At 40.1% G+C, this 20996-nt stretch overlaps 1 protein-coding gene across 8 annotated transcripts in view; it reads left to right on the plus strand.

Annotated features, from left to right (window-relative positions):
- PTPRM (protein tyrosine phosphatase receptor type M) overlaps positions 1–20996 on the plus strand; it is an 823739-nt gene that overhangs the window by 742333 nt on the left and 60410 nt on the right. For all 8 annotated transcript variants that reach the window (XM_077135947.1, XM_077135946.1, XM_077135945.1 and 5 more), the window contains one exon: positions 1226–1262. In XM_077135947.1, the coding sequence (XP_076992062.1) occupies positions 1226–1262 (37 nt within the window). The remainder of the gene's footprint in view (positions 1–1225; positions 1263–20996) is intronic.

Genomic DNA, 20996 nt, shown 5'->3' on the forward strand with positions numbered 1-20996 from the left:
CAAAGGAAGCTCAGAAGGAGTGGCCAGGGAGTAAGGAGGAAGGAAATCAGCAAGTGTTATATCCTGGAAGCCAAATGAATAAAGTTTTTCAAGGGGATTGATTATATTTGTGCTGCTGATGGGATAAGTACATAAGGACCAAGAAATGGCCATGGTATTCAGCAACACAGAGTTCATCTGTAGACTGTTTGGGTTAATTCAGTTTGTCAAAGGTGTTCCTCCTCTCCATTTGGCATTTTTATAGGCACTGGAGGACATACAGAGCAAGTAGGCCAGCCAAGGTTCTTCCTCCTTGCAGACTTATCAGCTAGCAGGAAATGCATGCTGCTAACTTATTCTAATTAATACTGGTCATAATTCTTTTATTTCCAATATATTTCAGATCAGCTATATGAAAGGATGTGTTGGTTTTTGTAGTTCATTTTTGTCAATTTGTTTTTATGCGCAAACACTCTGGTAGATACGCATTTAAGTTGTTTGAGAAACCTGGATTTCTTCTCCAAGGTTCTTTATTCCATTTTCCAGTTGACTTTGGACAGAGTAATTTGGGTAATCTCAGGACACAGAAGTGGAGAGCAGTGAGACCTGTCATGATATCTTCTGTTGCCTGTGTGTAATTTTCTCTGAGTTGGTTTTTTCTTTCCCATGTACTTCTCAGTTTTCTTTGGTCTCAGTTTTCATCTCTGCCCCTCTGTACAAAGTCCTGATAAAAGGAAGAAGTATAGCAAAACTTCTGCCTCTTTAAACATGATCCTTGCTGCAGCATCATGTCACTGCACTATCAGCATCTGATAATGTTTTTAGTAGGACTATTGATATAACTGTCTATATGGATATGACAGAGTATGAGAGACTCTTGGCTCGTTGCCAATAGCATCCCAAGCACAAATGAAATTCTGTTGCACATTCCCAAGCTGTTTGCCCTCGTCAGAGTCATGGCCATGTTAGTTCAGAGAATCCATAAGTTGTTAGTGTTTATTGCCCATCCATCATCTCATAGCCCTCTATGATTAAGTTACTCGGGCCTCCTGTGAAAGCATCAGAACCGTTAAACTTGATGCACCTTTGCTTATTAAGAGAAACTCTATGCCACCAGGCTTGGTAATATAACTTCAAGTGATGCTGCTGGTATTTGTAAATGCATTCATTTTCACAAGCTGAATTTGTGACTTCTGTACTGCTAATCAATGGTATTCATCAAATATTCTTTCTCATTTATTTTTAGGGTTATCATCGACCCAATCATTATATTGCTACCCAAGGTAAGTTTATTTCAGTTTTGATATCTTTCTTTGGCTGTTTGCACATTCGCTATCATTTCATACATGCTTCACCCTCCTGCAGAAAGATATTGCACATAGCTGCAGTGCCATTTATTGCAGTTCTAGTCATCAACATGTGTCCTTGTTTTCCCATCAGAAATGCTGGCAATGTAATCATTACGTTGGAACTTCATGTTGAGACTATTAGAAGAAATGGCTCATCAGTTCATTATTGAATTCAATCTGCCTACCTTACAAATAAATTTGACATTTGCAAAAACAGATACAGAGATATTCATTCCATTAATATGCACTGAATATTCTCTAGACAAAGAACTATGCTAGTTGCTGCTGGAGGTGGAAGCTGAATCTGGCCAGCACACCCCACCACTCGCCCCACACACACACACACACACACATTGGGTTGTGGTTTCATGGGTAAAATGTGAGGAAGATATGAGATTCAATATCAGTTAAAAACTTCTGTGAGAAGTGCAGATGAAGTATTCAGGAAATCTGGAGGAGAAAAAGGTTGTTTCAAATGCAGTGATCCAAGAGCAGCTACATGACAGAGCTAGAAATTGGGAGTGGGACTCCTAAGTGGTAGAAACATCATGAGCAAAAATCCATAGCTGTAAGTTAATCCTGTTAGTAATGGAAAGCAGTGGGTGGATCACTGTGGCTAAAGGAAACCAAGGAAATCTAGAGAAAAACATTGAGGCAGCTCCTGGCATTGGTTTTCATATCAGCTTCCCCAAAGAATGAGGCAGATCATCTATGGAAAGTGAACATAATGAGAGAATTGTGGGGTTAGGGACTGGGCATTATAAGGAATGAGTTAGTGAATCAATTAAATATGAATGAATGGGGCATTAAGAAGCAGAGATGATACAGTTAAGGTTGAAGAGCATTAGTCTCTGTGTTTTACTAATATTTTTATTTTTTCCACCAATATATTATATCCCCAAAACAAGAGCAAAGAAATTAGAAGGATGTGATCTGCCAGTGTTTGGGAATTGACAGAGGGATCCACAGCAGAAAGTCAAAGAGCAATTACTGGGAATCAAGAGTGCCAAGACAATCATGGTTGGAAAGGCTGGGCTTGGAGGCAAAAGAGGGAAGAGATGTCCAATGGACAATATGGTAGGGGCAGGAGCTGAAGGACTGAGGCCAGGTGCCGTTGTTGAGTTACCTGATAGGAGCAGCTATTGTAGCCAATGAGTAGAAGACCAGCACTTAGAGCAACAATGTCTGGGAGCTTTCTGCAATGGTGGGAAGCTTCTGTATCTGCAGGGTCCAATATGGCAGCCATTAACCACACGTGGCCACTGAGCACTTGCTATGTGACCACTATGACTGAGGAATGGAATTTTAAATGTCAGTTTAAATCTGCCTAGTCCCTACTGTATTGGACAGTGGAACTCTGGAGGGGAGAAACTCTAGCCACAACTAGTTTCGGAGGAGCCATGGGACTTTATCTTTCCTGATACCCACACTCTCTTTGGTGATACTACACATGGGATGCACTGTCTCACATGACCACTTATGGACTCTGCCCTCTGGTTCTAGGCTTGAGCTACGATAATGAGTCCTGCTCTGTGAGATGAAGTTGTTAATGGCTCCTGGCAAGATAGCTTTGCTAGTCAGATGTGATGTTGTATATACAGTGCCCAGCATGAACCTGGCACAGAGCAGGCACTTGTGTATGGGCTGCTAAGGTCTTCAGAAAGCATGTGACTGGGGATAGACACGGACATGATCCCAAAGCCTCTGACCCCTGACCCCTTGCACCTTTCCCCTGTACCTTGCTGTTTCCCAACTGAACTAATCGATGCCATTGTTAGTTCTCTGAAATCCATGCAGATGGCTTCTAGAATGTCCTAAAGACAGGGTCATAGCCGATCTGATTTAATAAACTGGACAATAATTTGAAATTAGCAGCTTATTAAAATGGATGTGAAAAGTGAATTGTAAAATATACAAACTATTTCTGAGCTTCTTATGTATCCAGTAACTTCATGAACAAACCATGTTTTCATGGAAAGTATAAGCATATAGTTACTTGAATTTTCATGACTGAGGAACTTCTAGATTCATGTAACAAAACAGCTGGGTAAAATAGAGATTGAAACACCCCAAGTCCTCCATGGGGGTCCTCATCTGGCTTCCCTACATCCATCCTATCTGCTTCTCTCTCCCTGAGAAAGATTACTCTTTGAAGAAAAATTCCATTAAGAGAAGTCATGTCTGGCTCCTATGGAATTAGTTTGAATGATATTTAATTGCTCAGCCATCCTCTTTAGTAGCATTCAATTTACCAAGTGTTAATGAGCAAATATATTTGTAGGCAGCTAAAAAAATGGCAAATGTAATCAATTTGTAATAGACTACCACTCTGCCCTTAATGGGGAAGGAAGTTGCACAGTCACCTGTTTTCCAGAGCCTTGTGCCTTTCTCCAGTGCTAGGGTCTGCTGCAGGTCGGACTTTTCAAAATGGTAGCACCTACATCATTGGTATTGGGTTCAAGGGGAAAAGTAAATAGAAGGAAAGGGTATCTTTAATCACACAGTTAGTCAAGACAGTACACATCATATTAAGAAAAATACATTGAGACCACAATGTTCAGATTAGAAAATAGAGTCTTTTCTAACGTATTTACCACAAGCATAATGTAACCAATGGCTTTAGTTTGCTGGTAATAAAGATCTCTGATAATCTGTGGTAATTGATTACCACAGATTATTGCACAGACAGTAGATTATGCTCATGGAATACTTTCATTTAAAAACAAAAACACCCTCTAACAGTCCAATGAAATGGATTATAAAGGCTAACAGCCAGAGGCAATTTTAAAATCTCTCCTTGCTTTTTTCCTCTCTGTGTTTTGCAATGATATAATCCTCTAAAATCTATTCACAACAAGAGCTTATGAAACTACATGAATGGACCAATTTAGTGACAATCAATCTTTTTCCCAAGAGTTAGAAATACACAGATTTTCACCAAAGTTCTGTCAATACAGAGCACATCACAAATTTGTCTATTAGGTCTTTCCTTCCTTATCCCTAAACTATTGATTTTTCTACCAGTAACTGACTTTGACCTTTGATGATAATGGTAATGTTTCTGAAAATTGATGGGCCCATATTCAAGCCAGATCTTTTGCTTTTTTAGTATGTTCTTTCTGTCTCCCCTCTGCTTAATTGTTTTCTGTCTGGTGACTCATATATTGATGACCTAGTATTAATTTAATCACTCTGACTGACTAGACATTAATAAAATTGTAATGTTCAAGATTTATTCATTAGCCAACCAGGGGTCAGGGGAGAAGAAGTCACCATCTGTTACTACATGCTGTACTGACAGCAGGGGAAGAGTTGGGATTTTCAAAAGCAGGATTCATGATAAAAGGCAGGTGAGCACGCAGGTAGGGGAGAATTGCCTGTGACTGTACTTATCTCACAATCAAAATATAATCATAGAAAGTATTGTGTGTTCAGGGATAATGATGTATACAGCCTAATCTCAAATGTTTAGAAAATAGATAGATGATAGAAGATAAATAGATGGATGGATAGATTGATAGATGGATGGATATATGGATAGATGGATGGATGGATGGATGGGTGGATGGATGGATGGATGGATGCATGCATGAATAAATTGGTAGATTCTGTGTGCCAGACCCAAATTGTTTTACTTTCCTAGATCATAAAACAAATATCATACAATGAGTTGGCTTAACAACAGAAATTTATTAACTCACGGTTGCAGAGGCTAGAAGACTTGCTTTCTCCCAGTATCTTCTGGTTGGCCATCAGTCTTTGGAGTTCCTTATTTTTTCTGTCACACAGCAATTGACATGGCAATGTCATTTCCTTTCTCCCCTGGGTTCCATTGACTTCTGGTTTCTGGCTACAACCCATAGCTTCTCTCTGTGTGTCAAATTTCATTTTATAAAGACTCATCCATTTTGGATTAAGGGCCACCCTCATTCATTTTGGGCAGACCTTAACTAATAACACTTTCAGAGGCCCTATTTGCAAATGAGTTCACACCCACAGAACCAGGGGTTGTGACCTGAACAAACCCTTTATGGGGTATATAATTTAATCCTCAACAGCAGTTTAGAAAGGAGAATATTCCAGCCAGCAGAAAGGATATCTCATGTTGGCCTGACAAAGTGTCTCCTTCCTGGGGCAATTTGAGATCATTATGCCCAACATCTATGACTCTTTCTAAGTTAAAACTGGTCAACTCCTCTTTTTATGAACACTTTCTTGTGTTAGGTGTGTCATAAATCAAAGCATCATCTTTGGAGATAGTCCATATTGCTAAATTAATTTTGCTAAGCTCTTCACTGATCTTGTGTGTGTAAATCCACACACTGCCTGCCATGTACCCCTTATATAATTGGTTTTATCTGTCTGTAATTAAAATTTGTCAAAAATTTGAAACAAAGAGAACGTAAAAAAAGTTACCTTCAGAAACTTTTACCTATGAACAAACTTATATGTTAAAATGATAACAATATGGGAATAACAGTTTATAATGGAAATATTTACAGAGCCTTAATTACTGCAAAACAGTTGAAACTTTGCTAGAATAACGCCATTCTTTTGCTCTGAAACTGTTTTTCTTCTACATTTCTTCCACAAGCTCTGTGTGGTATAAGCATTTTAAATAAAGATTTGCAGAAAGATAAATATGGCTTATATTTTCCCAGCTCAAAATTCTCCTTCAGGCACCTAAGCCAATAAATAAGAGTGCTTTGAATAATATGATTAACTTTTATCGGCAAGTCATTATTGTAGCTGAGAGTTGTCAGAGCATCAGGGAAAGTCTACATACTACATAAAGAAGCTTTTGTCTCCTACATTGTGGCCTCCAGACAGAGATGAAGACTTGAAATTATTTTCCAGTAGAATTGAAAGAACTTTGTTTTTAAATCAAAAGCTCAGCTTTCAGTAAACAGCTTTTGTTTGTATTCACCGAAGCAGGAGCACAGGTTGCACTTCAAGTACAAATTCTACCTTAGCTGACAATGTACTTCCTAGCTAAGATGTTCCTACATTGTCAGTGGGTTCTAGGTTATGTTTTGGATTCATTTATTGTATCCTATTTGAAGATGATTTAAAAGTATTATCTGGTGAAATGGAGATTTAAGTAGGAAAGCTTTGAGAAAGTGTGATTTATACATAGGCAAACAGTGACACCCTTGTGAGGGCTAGGTATTCCAGATGCCCAGTGGCAAGTTCTCTCTGTAAAGCCATCCCACATTTTACCACACATCTGTTTTCCAGGAGAGAATGAACAATTGCAACCGACAGCTTATTCACAAACTTCCTTTGAAACAATCGTTTTTCTTCACCAGATTAATTTCCGAAGACACTGGCCAATTAGCCAAATGGTCCAGTTTCACAGATGTCTCTCATCCTTGTGCTCTTAATAAACTTGCTCATTAGCAGCGATTATGTTTAAAGATAAAATAAAAAATGATGCCAAAAAATAGATGCTGTTAGGTAACAACCATTGTGTCGTTTTCAGTGCCATATGTGTAAACATATCCCTTGAGTAACGCAACCTGAATTAATATAAAATGATTTGAAGACCAGTGATGTCTTACGGCAAATGCTTTCTTTAGATTATCTTAAGGCAAATGCTTTCTACATCTTCCAGAGTAATTTAAAGGCAGAAAATTGTAAATTGCTTAGAGTTGGTTGAAATCTTAAAACTCTTAGTCCACTCCCCTGGTTTTATAGTCAGAACTTAAAGCGCAAGTTGATTTAAATAACCTTCATCCATATAAGTTCAAATGACTCATGTATGCAAAAATATTTTTGAACTGTTGGACTAACGTTAATACGTATCAGAGTTTTTTGATGTTTGACTTAAGAGAAACCTGTCATGTTAAAGACAGACCCAGTTTCCTGAGGGCCCTTCTGTTCAGCTCTCAGATCACACCTTTCTTGCAGGCTCAGTTTTCTGAGAGGATAGAGCTGTATCTAAATACTTACTCACTCTCCAAGTTGTTTGCTAGCCCTGGGCCTCCATCACCTTGGACCCTTGCAAACACAGTCATTCCTTTCAGACCAGGTTCATGCAAAACTGAACAAGCATTTCTGGGCACCTACCAAGTGTTAGCATAGTACCTGGCTGGGAAACACAGCATGGTCTCGGGAATTACACAGGGCAGGTACATAGACAAATGACATCCACCTCTTACTAGTTTGTGATTTTGATGCAACATCAGATTTGGGAACTTCTTTAGGCTATTTCTCTCTCCTGCCTCCCCTGTTGCATTGAACAGATAAAAAATTGAGATCCTATGTAGACCTAGAACCACTCGTCTTGTTTCTCAGGACTAGATTCCTTAAAGACTCATTGACCCAGTTCTGAAAATGTCTATCAGGGCAGCAAAGAGTTCAGGAAGTTTCTGACCATTGCAAGTTACTTCTCTTTCTTGCTTTTTTACCCAAAAGGATGCTGCTGGAAGTTTCCTAATATATTGCTCTGCACTGCCATTAAAAATTCTAAATTGCATATACAGAGCTATGTCTAGGGAGTCAACTGATCTCTATTTTATTCACTTATTACATTTATTTTCTTTTTTCTTAAATAAAAGCAGATCCCACTTGTGTACTGAGGAATGCTTAATTGGAGAAGATAGATTAATGAAAGCTTCTTTTTCTATGGCAGTAGCCCCCGAAGCCTGTGAATATAGGTTTTTCTCTTCACTTTGCTTCTCTTTGACAGAAGGCAGCCAGATCCTCTGGGTCACCAAACCCTCCATGCTGTGGGCTGCCATTCTCTTCTGTCTCCTTGATTGCCTGCCCCCTCTCCACCGCCAGGAACAAGTACTCAGGCTCCATTACCAAGGTCCTCTTTGGAGACCAGCTCTAATGAATGCTCTGTGACTCAGCCAGCAGGAGGCTCTTGTGCTGTGAACATCTGTCATGTTTCTCCCTTCCAAAGCTGCAAACACTCTCTGCCGTCCCTCTTCCCAGCTCTCCATGCCGTATTTCCATACCACCTGTCCCAGGGACCAGGGATCTCAGGTCCCTCTAGAGTTGGTTTCTCAGTATCTGTGTCATAGAATGGCTTGTTGCCACAACACTGCCTTCCAACCTTTTCCTTCTTTCCTTTATAAGAGTTTATCTTCAGAGACCTAATCTTTACCCCTATCACTCAAATCTAATTTGTCTGCCTCTTTCAGCCCACTTTCCATGTCAAGAATAACATCAGTCTTTGCCTTCTCGTACAGAACGGCACCACTGGAAACAGAAAATGTTTGTTACTGCTAAGAAGATGTGATTCTGGAGGAGGGATGAATATAGCCTGAAAAATTTTTTTAAAAATCCAAATAATGGTTCATTTTGGTAGACAGGGCATTCAGAAATGCTTCTCCTGACATTTCAGCTGCAAGGGCAAATCATGCTGGGAATCACCCCATGCTTGGTTTTACTCACAAGTATGCCTTGGCAAATATTTAGATTTTGGTACTAAAACCCTTTCAGGATACAAACATGTTTCTATCAGTAACTAGATAAAACATTTCTTCCCCCAAGGGTAACACAGCGTAGTGATTTATAATAAGACTGTAGACTCTAGAGTTAGAGTGCATCAGCCTGGATAGGAGATCTGCAGATGCATGATCTTGCACAAATCATTTAACTTCCTGACGCTTTGGTTTCCTCATCTGTAAAATGGCAATACGGATGTCCATTGAAAGCTACCTCGTGAGACATTTATAAAGATTAAATGATACATAAAAAGTACCTATAACAGTGCCTGGCCCAAAGCAAGCTCTCAGTAAATATCAGCTACAGTTCTTTTCATTCTCTTTACAATCCTCTGGACTCCAAAGGACACTCCTCAATATCAGATAGTCAGTACAGGCTTTCACCCAAATACAGTACACACTCATACAGTTTTCATAAAAGCTAACACGTGGTGTTATTAATGCTTGCTTCCTACAAGAATGTATCAAGGGGAACCACTTCCATTTTCACCAATATGCTGTAACCCCTCCAGAGTGCAGAGATCACCATTGCTCTCAAGTTTTAAGGAAAAGACAAGTGTAGGTAGGAAAGATAATCAGCCATAGTTGCAAACTGGAAGAACATATTCGACTGCAGTTTCTGAAGTCTTAAAAGAATTTGAGCAGCAGTAATAGCAATGAAAGCCAGCAGCCCCATACCCTTGTGTTCTGAAGGGTTCCGCATGCCCAGTTCAGGTTGGACTATACATCAGTGAAGACGCTGCTTAATTCAAAGTCTGGGCCAATTCCTTCTCCACAGATTTTATCCAAACCAACTTCTGATTAAGGATTACACAGTATGATTTATAGATGGGCCTTTAAAGAGCTCAGAAGATGGGTAGCAAAATGGGGCTGAGATGTGATCGTCCAGCAAAGAGAAATTAATGACAGCAGAGCCCAGGGAAGAATCAGAGGGAGACAAATGGAAAGATATATGTTTATGGCTTGAGGTAGACTAGATGCCTCAAAGACATTAATCAAATCTGTACCTGAGGCAGGGAAAGAGTGGGGCTGAGCCGAAAGGAATTCTTGGCTGCTTCCCAGATCTCTACTCCACGTAGTAGAGTCCCAGGAAATGCAGGTGTCCCCAAGGACTACATGTCAGCTCAGGAAAAGAACCGAGGAGTCAATATTTGATGGAGGTTTATTTTGAGGAATATTGTCATTTTGAAAGTGATAGAAAAACCTTGTGGTTACATTCTTAAAATACACACATACACATACACACATATACCTAGTGAAATGTTCACTTGCAGGCAGTAACACATGGACACTACAATAGTGATAATCTTGAAATCTCACCATTCACATAAGTGAATAACGGATATTAAGAATTTTCACCAATAATTTATTAGCAAATTTCTTAAAACCGTTCCTAACAACACATCAGATTGGGTTTATTCTGCTTCTATTTTTTTTAAACATAACAGGGTTGTTGGTTTTTTTTAGTTTTCTTAAGCTTGAATGTGGCTAAACTCTATGCCATTTTTGCTCTATATCTGTTACTACAATAAAAAGTTTTTAAAAATATGTCCTAACACTTAGAACTCATGTAACACTTTGAATAACCTTTTGATTTTCAGTTTCTTTGCCAACATTTCTATATTATGCATATAAGAATATATAATATCTATAAGTATATTTTTAAACAAAACCCATAATGGTAATTTAATCATCGTATGATATCTGTGGTATCAAAACAACCAAAATTATTTCTAAAATGAATATTTTATGTTTAGTCTTTTTGTGGGATTTCATTAACACATAACCCTATTCTAAAAGGTTAGGAATTTGTGTGTCAGAAATAGTTTTAAGGCTTCTAAAGATGATCTTGAAAAGTTTTATGTTTAAATGCTTTATTTAAATTAATTTTAACACATGTAACTTTAAGTTAAGTACAAAACTCCCCCCAAATTATGACAAGCATGTCGCTTTTGACAAGCCTCGGGTAGGGAAATGGAAGAAAATATTGAGGACTTGGTTTGTTTTGTTTTCACTTTACTTTTAAAAAATTACTGTTTTAATGTGACTTGAGACAGTAGGGTGGAACTGCACAAACTTTGTCACAACAAGGATAAATTAAGGAAAACCACAATAAAAACCATGAACGTTTATAAAAGTTGATAACATTAAAAATTAATTATAATAATGAGTAAGTAAGGTGGGAAAACTCATGTTGGAACCAAGGTGCTAGACAACGATAATAATATGGAAAATGAGAAAGTAAAGATTAGAATTTAAAATATACCGGGTTTCTCTTATTTTTTAGGAAGAGAGTAGGTATTTTTTTTAATTTACCTTTATGAAAGCCTGTCAAGCAATGTCAATATATTATTCTTTATCCTGTCTGTGTTTCTTAAATATTTCATAGTTTTTATAATTGAATAAGTGAATAAAGTGTAAGCCAGATTATTAACCACAAAAAGAGAGAATGATTGCAAAGGTTACAACTGCACTTACAGAATGTTTTCCCAGGTGATTTTGCTGTTTATATGCAACCTGTCCACTGGTGTTTGGTTTTATACCAATTTTCTCTTAATTAAGCCTGATATGATTGGGTTTGGTGTCTAATCCAGTGTTTTATATATTCTCAGTAATGTACCCAGAAACAAACATTTCATGAAACTAATTATCTAGAGAAAGTCATGAATATCTGCACAGTTAATGGTGCCACACTGCCTTATCTGAGTCTAAAAGGAGAATTTGGGGGAATGTAAACACCAACATGTGGATTACGTGTTCCAGAGGAAATGTTATTCATGGATGCAGCAGGAAGTGTATAGCTAGTTGTAGGTGTGAGAAGAACACACACCTGCCAGCCAATTTAGAAGAAATAGAGCAATCAGCAAGTACCTACTCAGCAGCCCTGAGCCAGGTGAATGGAAAAAAACTCATTCAGTAGAAAAACCTACTCCAGTGTAAAAAGAAGAGATTCGGCATCGTGTGGGAACCAGGGAAATTTATTAACCTAAAACACTATTTAACTTCTTTGCTTAAAGCGTGCCTTTTGACACTCCTTTTGTAAAAGCCTATTATATTATAGCCCCCAGTGCCTATTTTATCTTATTTAACTGTCTCAATTAAAGTTCCAGTAGACTGGTGAACCGTCTAACCCTAGATTCTGGATATAAAGGGTGCTTCATGTGAGACCTATCCTTAGAAAATGTAATTTTTAACACACTGTTAGTTATGCTTTTGGATTTAAGTCCATTTAAATATTCCCAAGATTTCCCCATCATAGAACGACTCTCAGTATGTTCACTTCTAATTCATTAAATTGTATTGTTTCATGTTAAATGATAATTTTTTATATATACTTACCAGTTCCGGAAAATGAGCAGATGACATCACATTTGCCTAGCCATCTCAACTTTGGTTTTCTTTTTTGCAGCAGGAAACCAAAAAATATACCTAAAAAATCCGTGATTTTAACATAAGTAACCTCAGGGGAGCACACATGCATCTATCAAATAAATGTTTTTAAGGATTATTCTTGCAGAAGGTAACTGTTTTCTGTGTCACCATTACTGCTTTGGTGACCCACAAGGCTGGCTGAGTCCTGAAAGCTCTGTGGCACATTTTACCTTTTACATCTCACTACTGCAAAAATGAAAAGCGACTAAATGTGAAATTAGAGATATGTGTTATATGGAAGTATTATGTTGAAACATCGCATCAAGTTGTATAATAAAAACTGACTCAGAATCTACTGCAGGGGCATCCCATGCTCCGAATGTTGAATAACTGACTTTAAAATGCTTATATAGATTGTCACCAGCAGGAACGATGACAACTATGGACCAAAAATTTAGGGCCCCCTTTACTTATGTAGCAAGGGCTTTAAAATGAAATCATAAATGCAGGCCCCTCCTTTTCTGCATTCATATCCCCTCTCAGGTGTCTTCAGTTCTGGTGGGAGTGCTCTGGATGCTGAAGAACTTGACAAAGCCTAACCCGGGCCAGGACCAGAAGGAAAGACTCCTGGTTGTCCTGCAGCTTCTTTGCCCTTACTCATTCCCATTCTCTCTGTACCTTCCGTACTCCTTGGTATCCCACCTGCCACCCCATCCCACACCCATTCTATTCCCAGAATCAGTCCAGCCCAGCTCAGACACCTGGAGGATGGGGATGCACAGACAGGGTCCCCAGTCACCCCCAGCGTGGCTTGGTTAATCCTGAAAGAAGACCAGCAGAGCAGGGTCTTTGCCACTGCCTCATCTTATGTGCTGCCTTAAGAAAGCCACTGGGTTACCTTAACCTGTTTCTCATTTAAAGGTGGAGATATGCTTCCTGTCCAAGCTGCAGTGCCCTCAAGCCCTTCTCACAGCACCCGGCCAACGGTCCTTTCTCCATGTATGCCTCTTCTAGTTGTCCCCTGTCCTTGTCAACTCCCTTCCCGCCATCCTCCCTTTTCTGCCCTCGGTCCAGTCCAGAGTCCTTGGCTTTGACAAAGCAGAGGTCTTCACTAAGGAATCACAGGATAAGGATTCTCCCTCAGTAGCATCCAAAGTGTTCCCCAAGGGCAGCACTACCTACCACCCACTCGTTCACAAGCCAACCTGACCTACTAAGAAGCCCACCTGAGCCTCATCTCCGCCAGCAGGGAGCTCAGGTATCACCTGGCCAGGCCAGGGCGCCAGGTCAGCTAAGGGCTGTCCCCCTGCCAAGGACTGCCCAGACCTCTCCACCCCAAGGCTGCATGTGCCATTCAAATAGAATCATCCCCTTGAGTTACATTGCAGTTCCAGATTTGTCGCTGCCTGGAAATCGCTGCTACTGTTCTCCACCTGCCATTTGGATGCACAGGGATTCATTCTTGGAATATGTTATTCCGACAGTGTTTACCTGAAGTAAAAGACTTAAAAACATTTCCCTCTTGCTAATCAATAGGGAACATGATCTTTTTTTTAACTTTTTTATTTTTTATTTTTATCATCACAATAGACTTTTTTATCGTTTGGTGAAAAATAACATACCTATAAAAAAAGCAATAAATTTCAAAGCACATTACAGCAATTAGTTGTAGAACAGATTTCAGAGTTTGGTATGGGTTACAACTCCATGTTTTTAGGCTTTTACTACTAGCTGCTCCCAGACACTGGGGATTAAAAGAAAAATCAATGTAATGATTCAGCACTCATACTCATTTGTTAAATCCTAACTTCTCTGTAAGCTCCACCATCACCTTTGATCTTTCTCCCACTCTGTAGGGGTATTTGGGCTATGCCCATTCTAACTTTTTCATGTTGTAAAGGGCTGTCGATAATATAGGATAGGGGGGTGGAACTAGTTGATGCCCTGGAGAGGCTGGGCCCTCTGCATTTCAGGACAAATCTTTTCCAGGGGCCCATCTAGGGGTTGTAGGTTTCTGGAAAGTTACCCTTAATGCATGCAACCTTTATAGAATCTTATATAATGCCCTAGGTGTTCTTTAGGATTAGCAGGCACGGTTTTGGTTGGGGGTTGGCAAGTTATGATAGGTAGCCATGTCTAACTGAAGCTTGCATAAGGGGGACCTCCAGAGTAGCCTCTCGACTCTATTTGAACTCTCTCAGCCACTGACTTATTTGTTATACTTCTTTTCCCTCTTTTGGCCAGGATGGCATTGTTGGTCCCCCATGTGCTCTTTATCTACAGTTCCATATTGTACATGTTCAAGGTACTCCTGTTTCTTGGGAGGAAAAGGGGTAGATGCTTCCATGCTGGACCTTGGCCTCTATTGATACATGCCAAGGGGCCAGAGGGTTTGGGAGTCAACTCAACTCTGAAGGCAGTCCAGTCCTTTGACCCTGTCCACCCCTTCCCTCGTCCCTCCTCAGCAGCCCAAACTTCGTCATGCCTGAGGCTGAGCCCACATCTAGTAAAACACGCTTTGCTTTCCAAACAACTCCCCTAGAGTCTGCCCAGAGAACAAAACACTTCTTCCTCTCACTTGCCCAGCATTGGAATCTAAAGCTACCTTGCTCTCTTCTTTGCCTGGTTGTGATTTTTTAATATCCTTCCTCTTTTCTGCTCATAAAACCAGAACCCATAATTATTACTCTTATTGGTTTCAGGTTTCCTCACAAGATCTCACATTCATGTCCTCTTCCCCTGTCCAGTGCCATTGAGCCTGCTGCGGCTGGACATTCTGCCTGGGAAACCACCACCCCACCCTCCATTTCCACCCGTCAAAACCAGACCCATCCTTTGAGTCCCCTGCTAGGTGCCTTGTTTTCAGTAAAACTTTTGCTGACATTTCCTCACCAGCCAGACAAATTTTCTTCCTAATTTTAAATACTATGAAAAGACTCATATGTCACTTAACTGATAGTGGTCTTCAAATATTTTTGCTTATGTATTCTCAAAAGAAGTTTTGAGAAAACTTCTTTTCACTTTTAGGTTGATATCCAAAATTTTCATCATATGTTTATGTGTTGATTTGTTAGTTGGATAAACAATACTACATACTTCCTAAGATGAGGATTGATGTAATAGAATATTTCTTGATATTTGGTAAATATGTTTTACTATAGTAGGGATTGAAAGCACACCAAACCTGAAAGAAAACTTTATCCATGGATTTCATCCAAGAAATTTTGGAAGGCCCCACAAAACAGCTCAGTTCCATTAAAAAAATATGAGCATGATAAGATTCTAATTCTACAGGCTCAGAACTCAGAGGATCCCAACAAAAACCAAAATACGCCATTTCTAACACCCTTTCCTACCCCTACCAAAAGCATGAATAAGATGGGGAAGGCAGGACACCCTATATTTCCAGTGGTGACTGCAGCTTTCACACTTGTACAGTGGCCTTGGTAATGTTTGGGGAAGCGAGGGCTGTCCCTTTTGTCAAGTGAGAGAAAGACCTTTGTGAGGATAAGTGCTTGACTCAGGGCGATCAGTTTTGGCAAAGTACGTAGAGAAGTTAATTAGCAGGAAGGAAGGACTTTCAAAACTGTCCACGTACCCTTGAAAAAAGTCTTCAGGAGTCTGCAGGGGTGAGCCATCTCAATTTGCAGTTCAAGTGTCTTAAGACATCACCTTAGTGTACCTTCTGTTAGAACCTGGTCTGTTCTTGTCTCTTGCCTACCTTATAGGATTACAAGATTCTTGAAAGGAAGAGGAGCTATGTTTAAGTTACTCACCTTTGTGTTCCTGTGCTTTGAAGAATTCTTGGCTTGGAGTAAGCTAAGTGCTTAAGCATAGCACAAGGGGTTGCAAATTCGAATCCCCGTGGAAGCCAAAGTGGTGCTGTGAATGAATGTTGCAAGCTAGATATAAACTCATAGGTTGCAGGGAGACAGTAAGAATGAATGGTACTGATCCTTGTTTGCAGATTATCAAGGAAAATGGGCATTGAAAACACTGGGGCCACAATGAAGAAACAGGGAGCCAAGACCTAGGGCCTGGAAAACTTGCCTGAGGAGATGGCTTTTCAGGTCTAAACCTTAGAATAGCAGGATGTTTGGGCTTTAATTATGCAAAAGAGGGAGGGCCCAAGAGAGACACAGTCAGGCCAGAAATGCTCTGGGCAGAGGCTCCAGGAGGTCTCAGTTGAGGTGGCTGGGAAGAGGTGGTCTAGGCACAGATGGGGTTGGGTTGGGCTGGGCTTGGCCACGTTTTGGGTTTGCTCTAAGAGCAATGGAAAAACCCTGAAAGACTTTTAAGCTGAAAGATGACATGATCGGATTTATGTATTTCGTGGATCAGCCCTTGGCTGTGTTGTAGAAGACCCATCGGAGCAAGAATCCTCTGTGGATCAGGGAGGTTTGTAACCTCCTTTGGAAACTGGTGAGAGAGAACGGTGGCTCAGACGAGGATGGGGAATGCAATGGAGAGAAGAAAAACAGATCTCGGATATTGTAGAAGTACTTCTGAGTGGGAGCAGCTCAGGAAGGAGAGATGAGGGTGGGAGGAAAAGGCAACTGGAGAGCCGGCTCTGCCCATGAGGCTGGATATTAGCCTGGAAGCAGTAGGAGTGGGTCTAAAGTGGGGACCTGACCTAATATCCAAACTCTTTCAAAGAGGCAGATTTCCTATGGTTGACATGGATTTGCATCAATTTCATTCTTGCCTGGACCAGGGTCCTTGTTCGTACACACCTGTTGAGTTGCATTTGATGTACAGATGGAAGCAATATAATATAGCAGGGCAGACTGCCTGGTTCAGAATCAGCTCCACAACTCATCAGCCACTTGACCTTGGGCAACTTAATGACTTCTCTAGACCTCAGTCTCCTTTCAGTAACAAGAGGACCAATTTCATGGGATTGTTGTGAGTTTTAAATTTAATGAGATAATCAGGTAAAATACTTTGAACAGGACTTGGGACATCATGTTAGGAGGTATTAGGTATTGCTCTACTTATGATGGAACGCCCAGGTTCATATTTGTATTGTCTTTCCTCACTTCAAAAACCTCCAGTACGCTGCTGTGAGCTTAAAATAACTTGACTTCTCAGCATCCCTAGTAAACACAGAAAACTGACTATAGAGAAATTTGAATGTGAAACAATGGGCTTGAGTCATCTATCAAGGTTGTAAATGATGATTTTAAATCTCTCTCATTTCCCATGAACTAGAGAAATCATCTCACACAATGGAGCCCATCCTTGAATGCCTTTCATGTATGCTTTTAATTTTTTTATATTCCTCTAATTCTTTCTGTCTTTTGTCCCCTCTGGGACTTCGCAGTGGCAAGAATGGCCTCTCTGCACATTTCCTTCTCAGCAGAGGTCTGTATGTGCTATTGTGAGGGAAATAGAATGGATTAGTGGCCTGATATTATTGAAATTTCTAGACCCTACCTTTCAAGCATGTTAGTCCCACAGGAGGGGGGGGGGACAGACAACTACTGGGAATAACCTCCTTGCCTATTGTGCAAACATCTGCAAATGCATTGCCACAGTAATTATAGCAGCTCCCTCCCAGACAGGAACTGCAGAAATCCAACGCTGGAGTTGCCGAGCGCAGCTGTTCATACCTGGTGCAGTGGAGGTTTTTGGGAATCCTTTGCCTGATGTTTTGAATTCCTTTGTCTTGGGAGTTTGGTTGTTTGTGTACTCTTAGAGCATCCCAATGACCACTATGAAATATATTCCTCGTGGTGAGGGTGTTTGTCCTGCAGTGTTCAGGAGTCTGAGGCAGAAGAGAAAGGACTACTAAACCCTCCTGTGGTTTTCCTCCCAGCATTTTGGTCCCACGAGGGTGTGAGCCCCAAGACCATCATGGGCCTCACCAAGAGCTGCTGACATCCAGCAGAGTCATTCACCAGTACAATAAAGTCTATCTCTCCCCCCACCTCCAGTAGGCTTTTTGATTTTGTCAGAGTACACTGTCTCCAAGTAATAATCTATTCAGATCTCAGGAAATTATTTAACGTATGTCAGAGGGAAAAGAAAGAGGGGATTGACAAATTTTACATTAAAAGCATTAGATTAGGGTGGTTTCCTTCTTCTCTGCCCCCCAACCCCCCCACCCCCACACAAAATAAAAGGAATACAGAATTTGAATGAGCATTCAAGGAAATACCTGGAAACATCAACCAAAAATATCCAGTACCCACTCCTGAACAATTTTGTTATGAAGCTGACATGATAGGCCGGGTCAGGAGACGGCCAGCTGGAGTGGGCTAGGCCGGGTCTGGAGACGGCCAGCTGGTATGGCAGGAGTCTGGGGTGGCACACAGGGGATGACAGCAAGAACAGGAAAGACAAGGAGGAGATGGGTACCCTTTGCTTGTACTTGTTTGTTTTGGGTTTTTTCCTTTCTTTCTTTCTGGGATCAACTTAAGGTGTCTTCAATTTCATTTTTCAGATTTTAACACCAAATTTTTTTTAGTTTTTCTGGATGTCGAAACCTAATGTTAGCACTGAAAAAACCTCTCCTAATTAATTTTTCCATCTTAATCATTTCCTTTTAGCCCAGGCCAAGGGGCAAGGAGACCATGAGGAATAAAGTATACATTATCCACCCCAAAAAAGCTGATAATGTCATAAGCACCCTTTATTTTAAAGATAACCTAGATTTAGTTATGCAAAGTTGCCATCTAATGGATACTCAGCCATGTTCTTAGAAGACATTTTATAAGTGAAATTCCTTCTAAATCAGAGAAATGAGGTCCCTTGGACAAAGAGGTCACATACAGTGTTAGACTAATCAGTATTTTCAAAACAAACAATTCTTTGGGCTTCACAGTCACACCTCCATTTGAAATCATCTGACAATTCAGTTGGAAGGTAGGAGGCTGATGCCCTTGAGGTTTAGATCTCCACTGGGGAAAATTTTAAACACAACCCAGACCAATGCCTTCCCCAGGCCAATTAAATTAGAGTCTTTTGCATTGGGACATCAGAATTTTTTTAAACTCCACAGTGAATGGGTAGCCAGAGTAGAGGATGAAGGCTTCAAAAAAAAAAAAACAGTTATTGGGAAGCTGGGATTGTCCACTTGTTACCTAGGGTGATAGATGGAATTAAGTTTTGAGGCCAAGTCATGGGTGGGGAAACAGGAGGGATCAGCTTTGTGGTCAAGGGTAGCCATTTAAGTGGAACACTCTGGGAACTGAATGATGATTGTACTCATTTCTGAAAAGAAACCTTTGCAAAACATGCCACCCTTTTGATGAACTGGTAAAGAATTAAGGTTATGTGTTTTCAAACTTCTACAGATAGTCTTCAAAATATATATTAATATTAATATAATTATTATATATTTCCTATAATAAACATTTTAACAATAAAAAATATGTACACACATGCACGCAGGCTTTTTCATTCATCCGTTTATTCACTGAATTTCTGCTAGACTCAGGTACTCCGTTGGCCACTAAGAAAGTGGCACTAAACCAAAAGGGCCATGTTCCCCTCCAGGGAAAACTTGAAAAAAGTAACCACAAAGGTGTTGAATGCTTTACAAAAAAGATAATGAACTGTTTGGGGGTGAGAAGCAGGGACTCTAGCCTAGACTGTCTCAGGGATACTCATTTTGGCATTGAAAGGAGATGGCGTTCCTCCCCCAGGCAAACGTTGTCCATGGTGCTGAACATGCCATTTACCCACCATAGCCATTTTCATCAGAACTATCTCTGGAAGCTTCAGAGTTGGTGGCACAAGCCTATATATCTTGGGAAGGAAACAGACAAACAAACAAAAAACATCTAGGCCACCCCTTTGTTTCAGGGGTCACATTGAAAAGACTGTTTGCACAAAGATGGACTTGGTACTTTTTCTCTTCTGAATAGTTAATAAGCTATTAAGTACACAATGAATATACCCTGGTTCAAGCGTGACTGATGCAGTCTGATGTTTACTGGCTCCCTCTGTAACCTCAGATTAAATATCACTTAAGCCTTCAGCCTGTATGTCAGGGGAATGATATGCACATGCCAAAGTGCCTGGGCTCAAATGACTGGTGTGGCTTTGTGGGAGGTGGCCTACATGTCCCAAAAACAGATTTGACACAGGGGACACCAGGAAATCAAGTCAGTTTTTTCTGGGAGGGTAAGAGTGTACGAAGCAGCAAGGTGAATGGCCGGGCAGCAGTGTGGCAAGAAAGGAAGAAGGCTTTGACAGTAAGGAAAGAGAGAAAAAATTACAGATGTGATTGATAATTGGTCCAGAAGAATGGAAGGTGAATGAAGGTGTTTCTCAGTTGTGCCAGTTTAGCTCAGAGTCCAAGCATCAGCAAAGGGATAAAGCATTAATAATGATCTTTAAATGTACCCTGCTTTTCATCCAAATACTATTTACGAAATTCCTGAGTGTGCATAAATGTCATGAATGCTCAAAATAACCCTGAGAGATGCTGTTGCAATCACTATACAGATGAGGAAAGATGAAGTTATACTGATGTTTCCAGTGGCAAAGTAGCTTGACAAAAATCACATAGCCAAGCCAGTAAATGGTAGGGGCAAATCTCAAATTCAAGCATTTGAGCTCCAAATAGAATAATTTGTACTGTCAATTTCCTACAGTACAATTAAGTTCTGAGCATTTGTTCAATTCTGTGTATATCATGTAAGTATTGCATATCTACTTGTTTTATATAGATTTATCCTGTTACATTTTATACCTTCAAATATGCATGATCATAAATTAGAGTTTGCGATTTTTTTCATCTGGAAAAAAAAAGCACCATTAAATTTCAAGTTTCTATACCTAAGTATCTGTATCACCAGCATTTTGTAATACATATTTCCCTTCTCTTTTT

The sequence above is a fragment of the Tamandua tetradactyla genome, chromosome 18, assembly GCF_023851605.1.
Source record: "Tamandua tetradactyla isolate mTamTet1 chromosome 18, mTamTet1.pri, whole genome shotgun sequence".
NCBI classification, from domain to species: domain Eukaryota; kingdom Metazoa; phylum Chordata; class Mammalia; order Pilosa; family Myrmecophagidae; genus Tamandua; species Tamandua tetradactyla.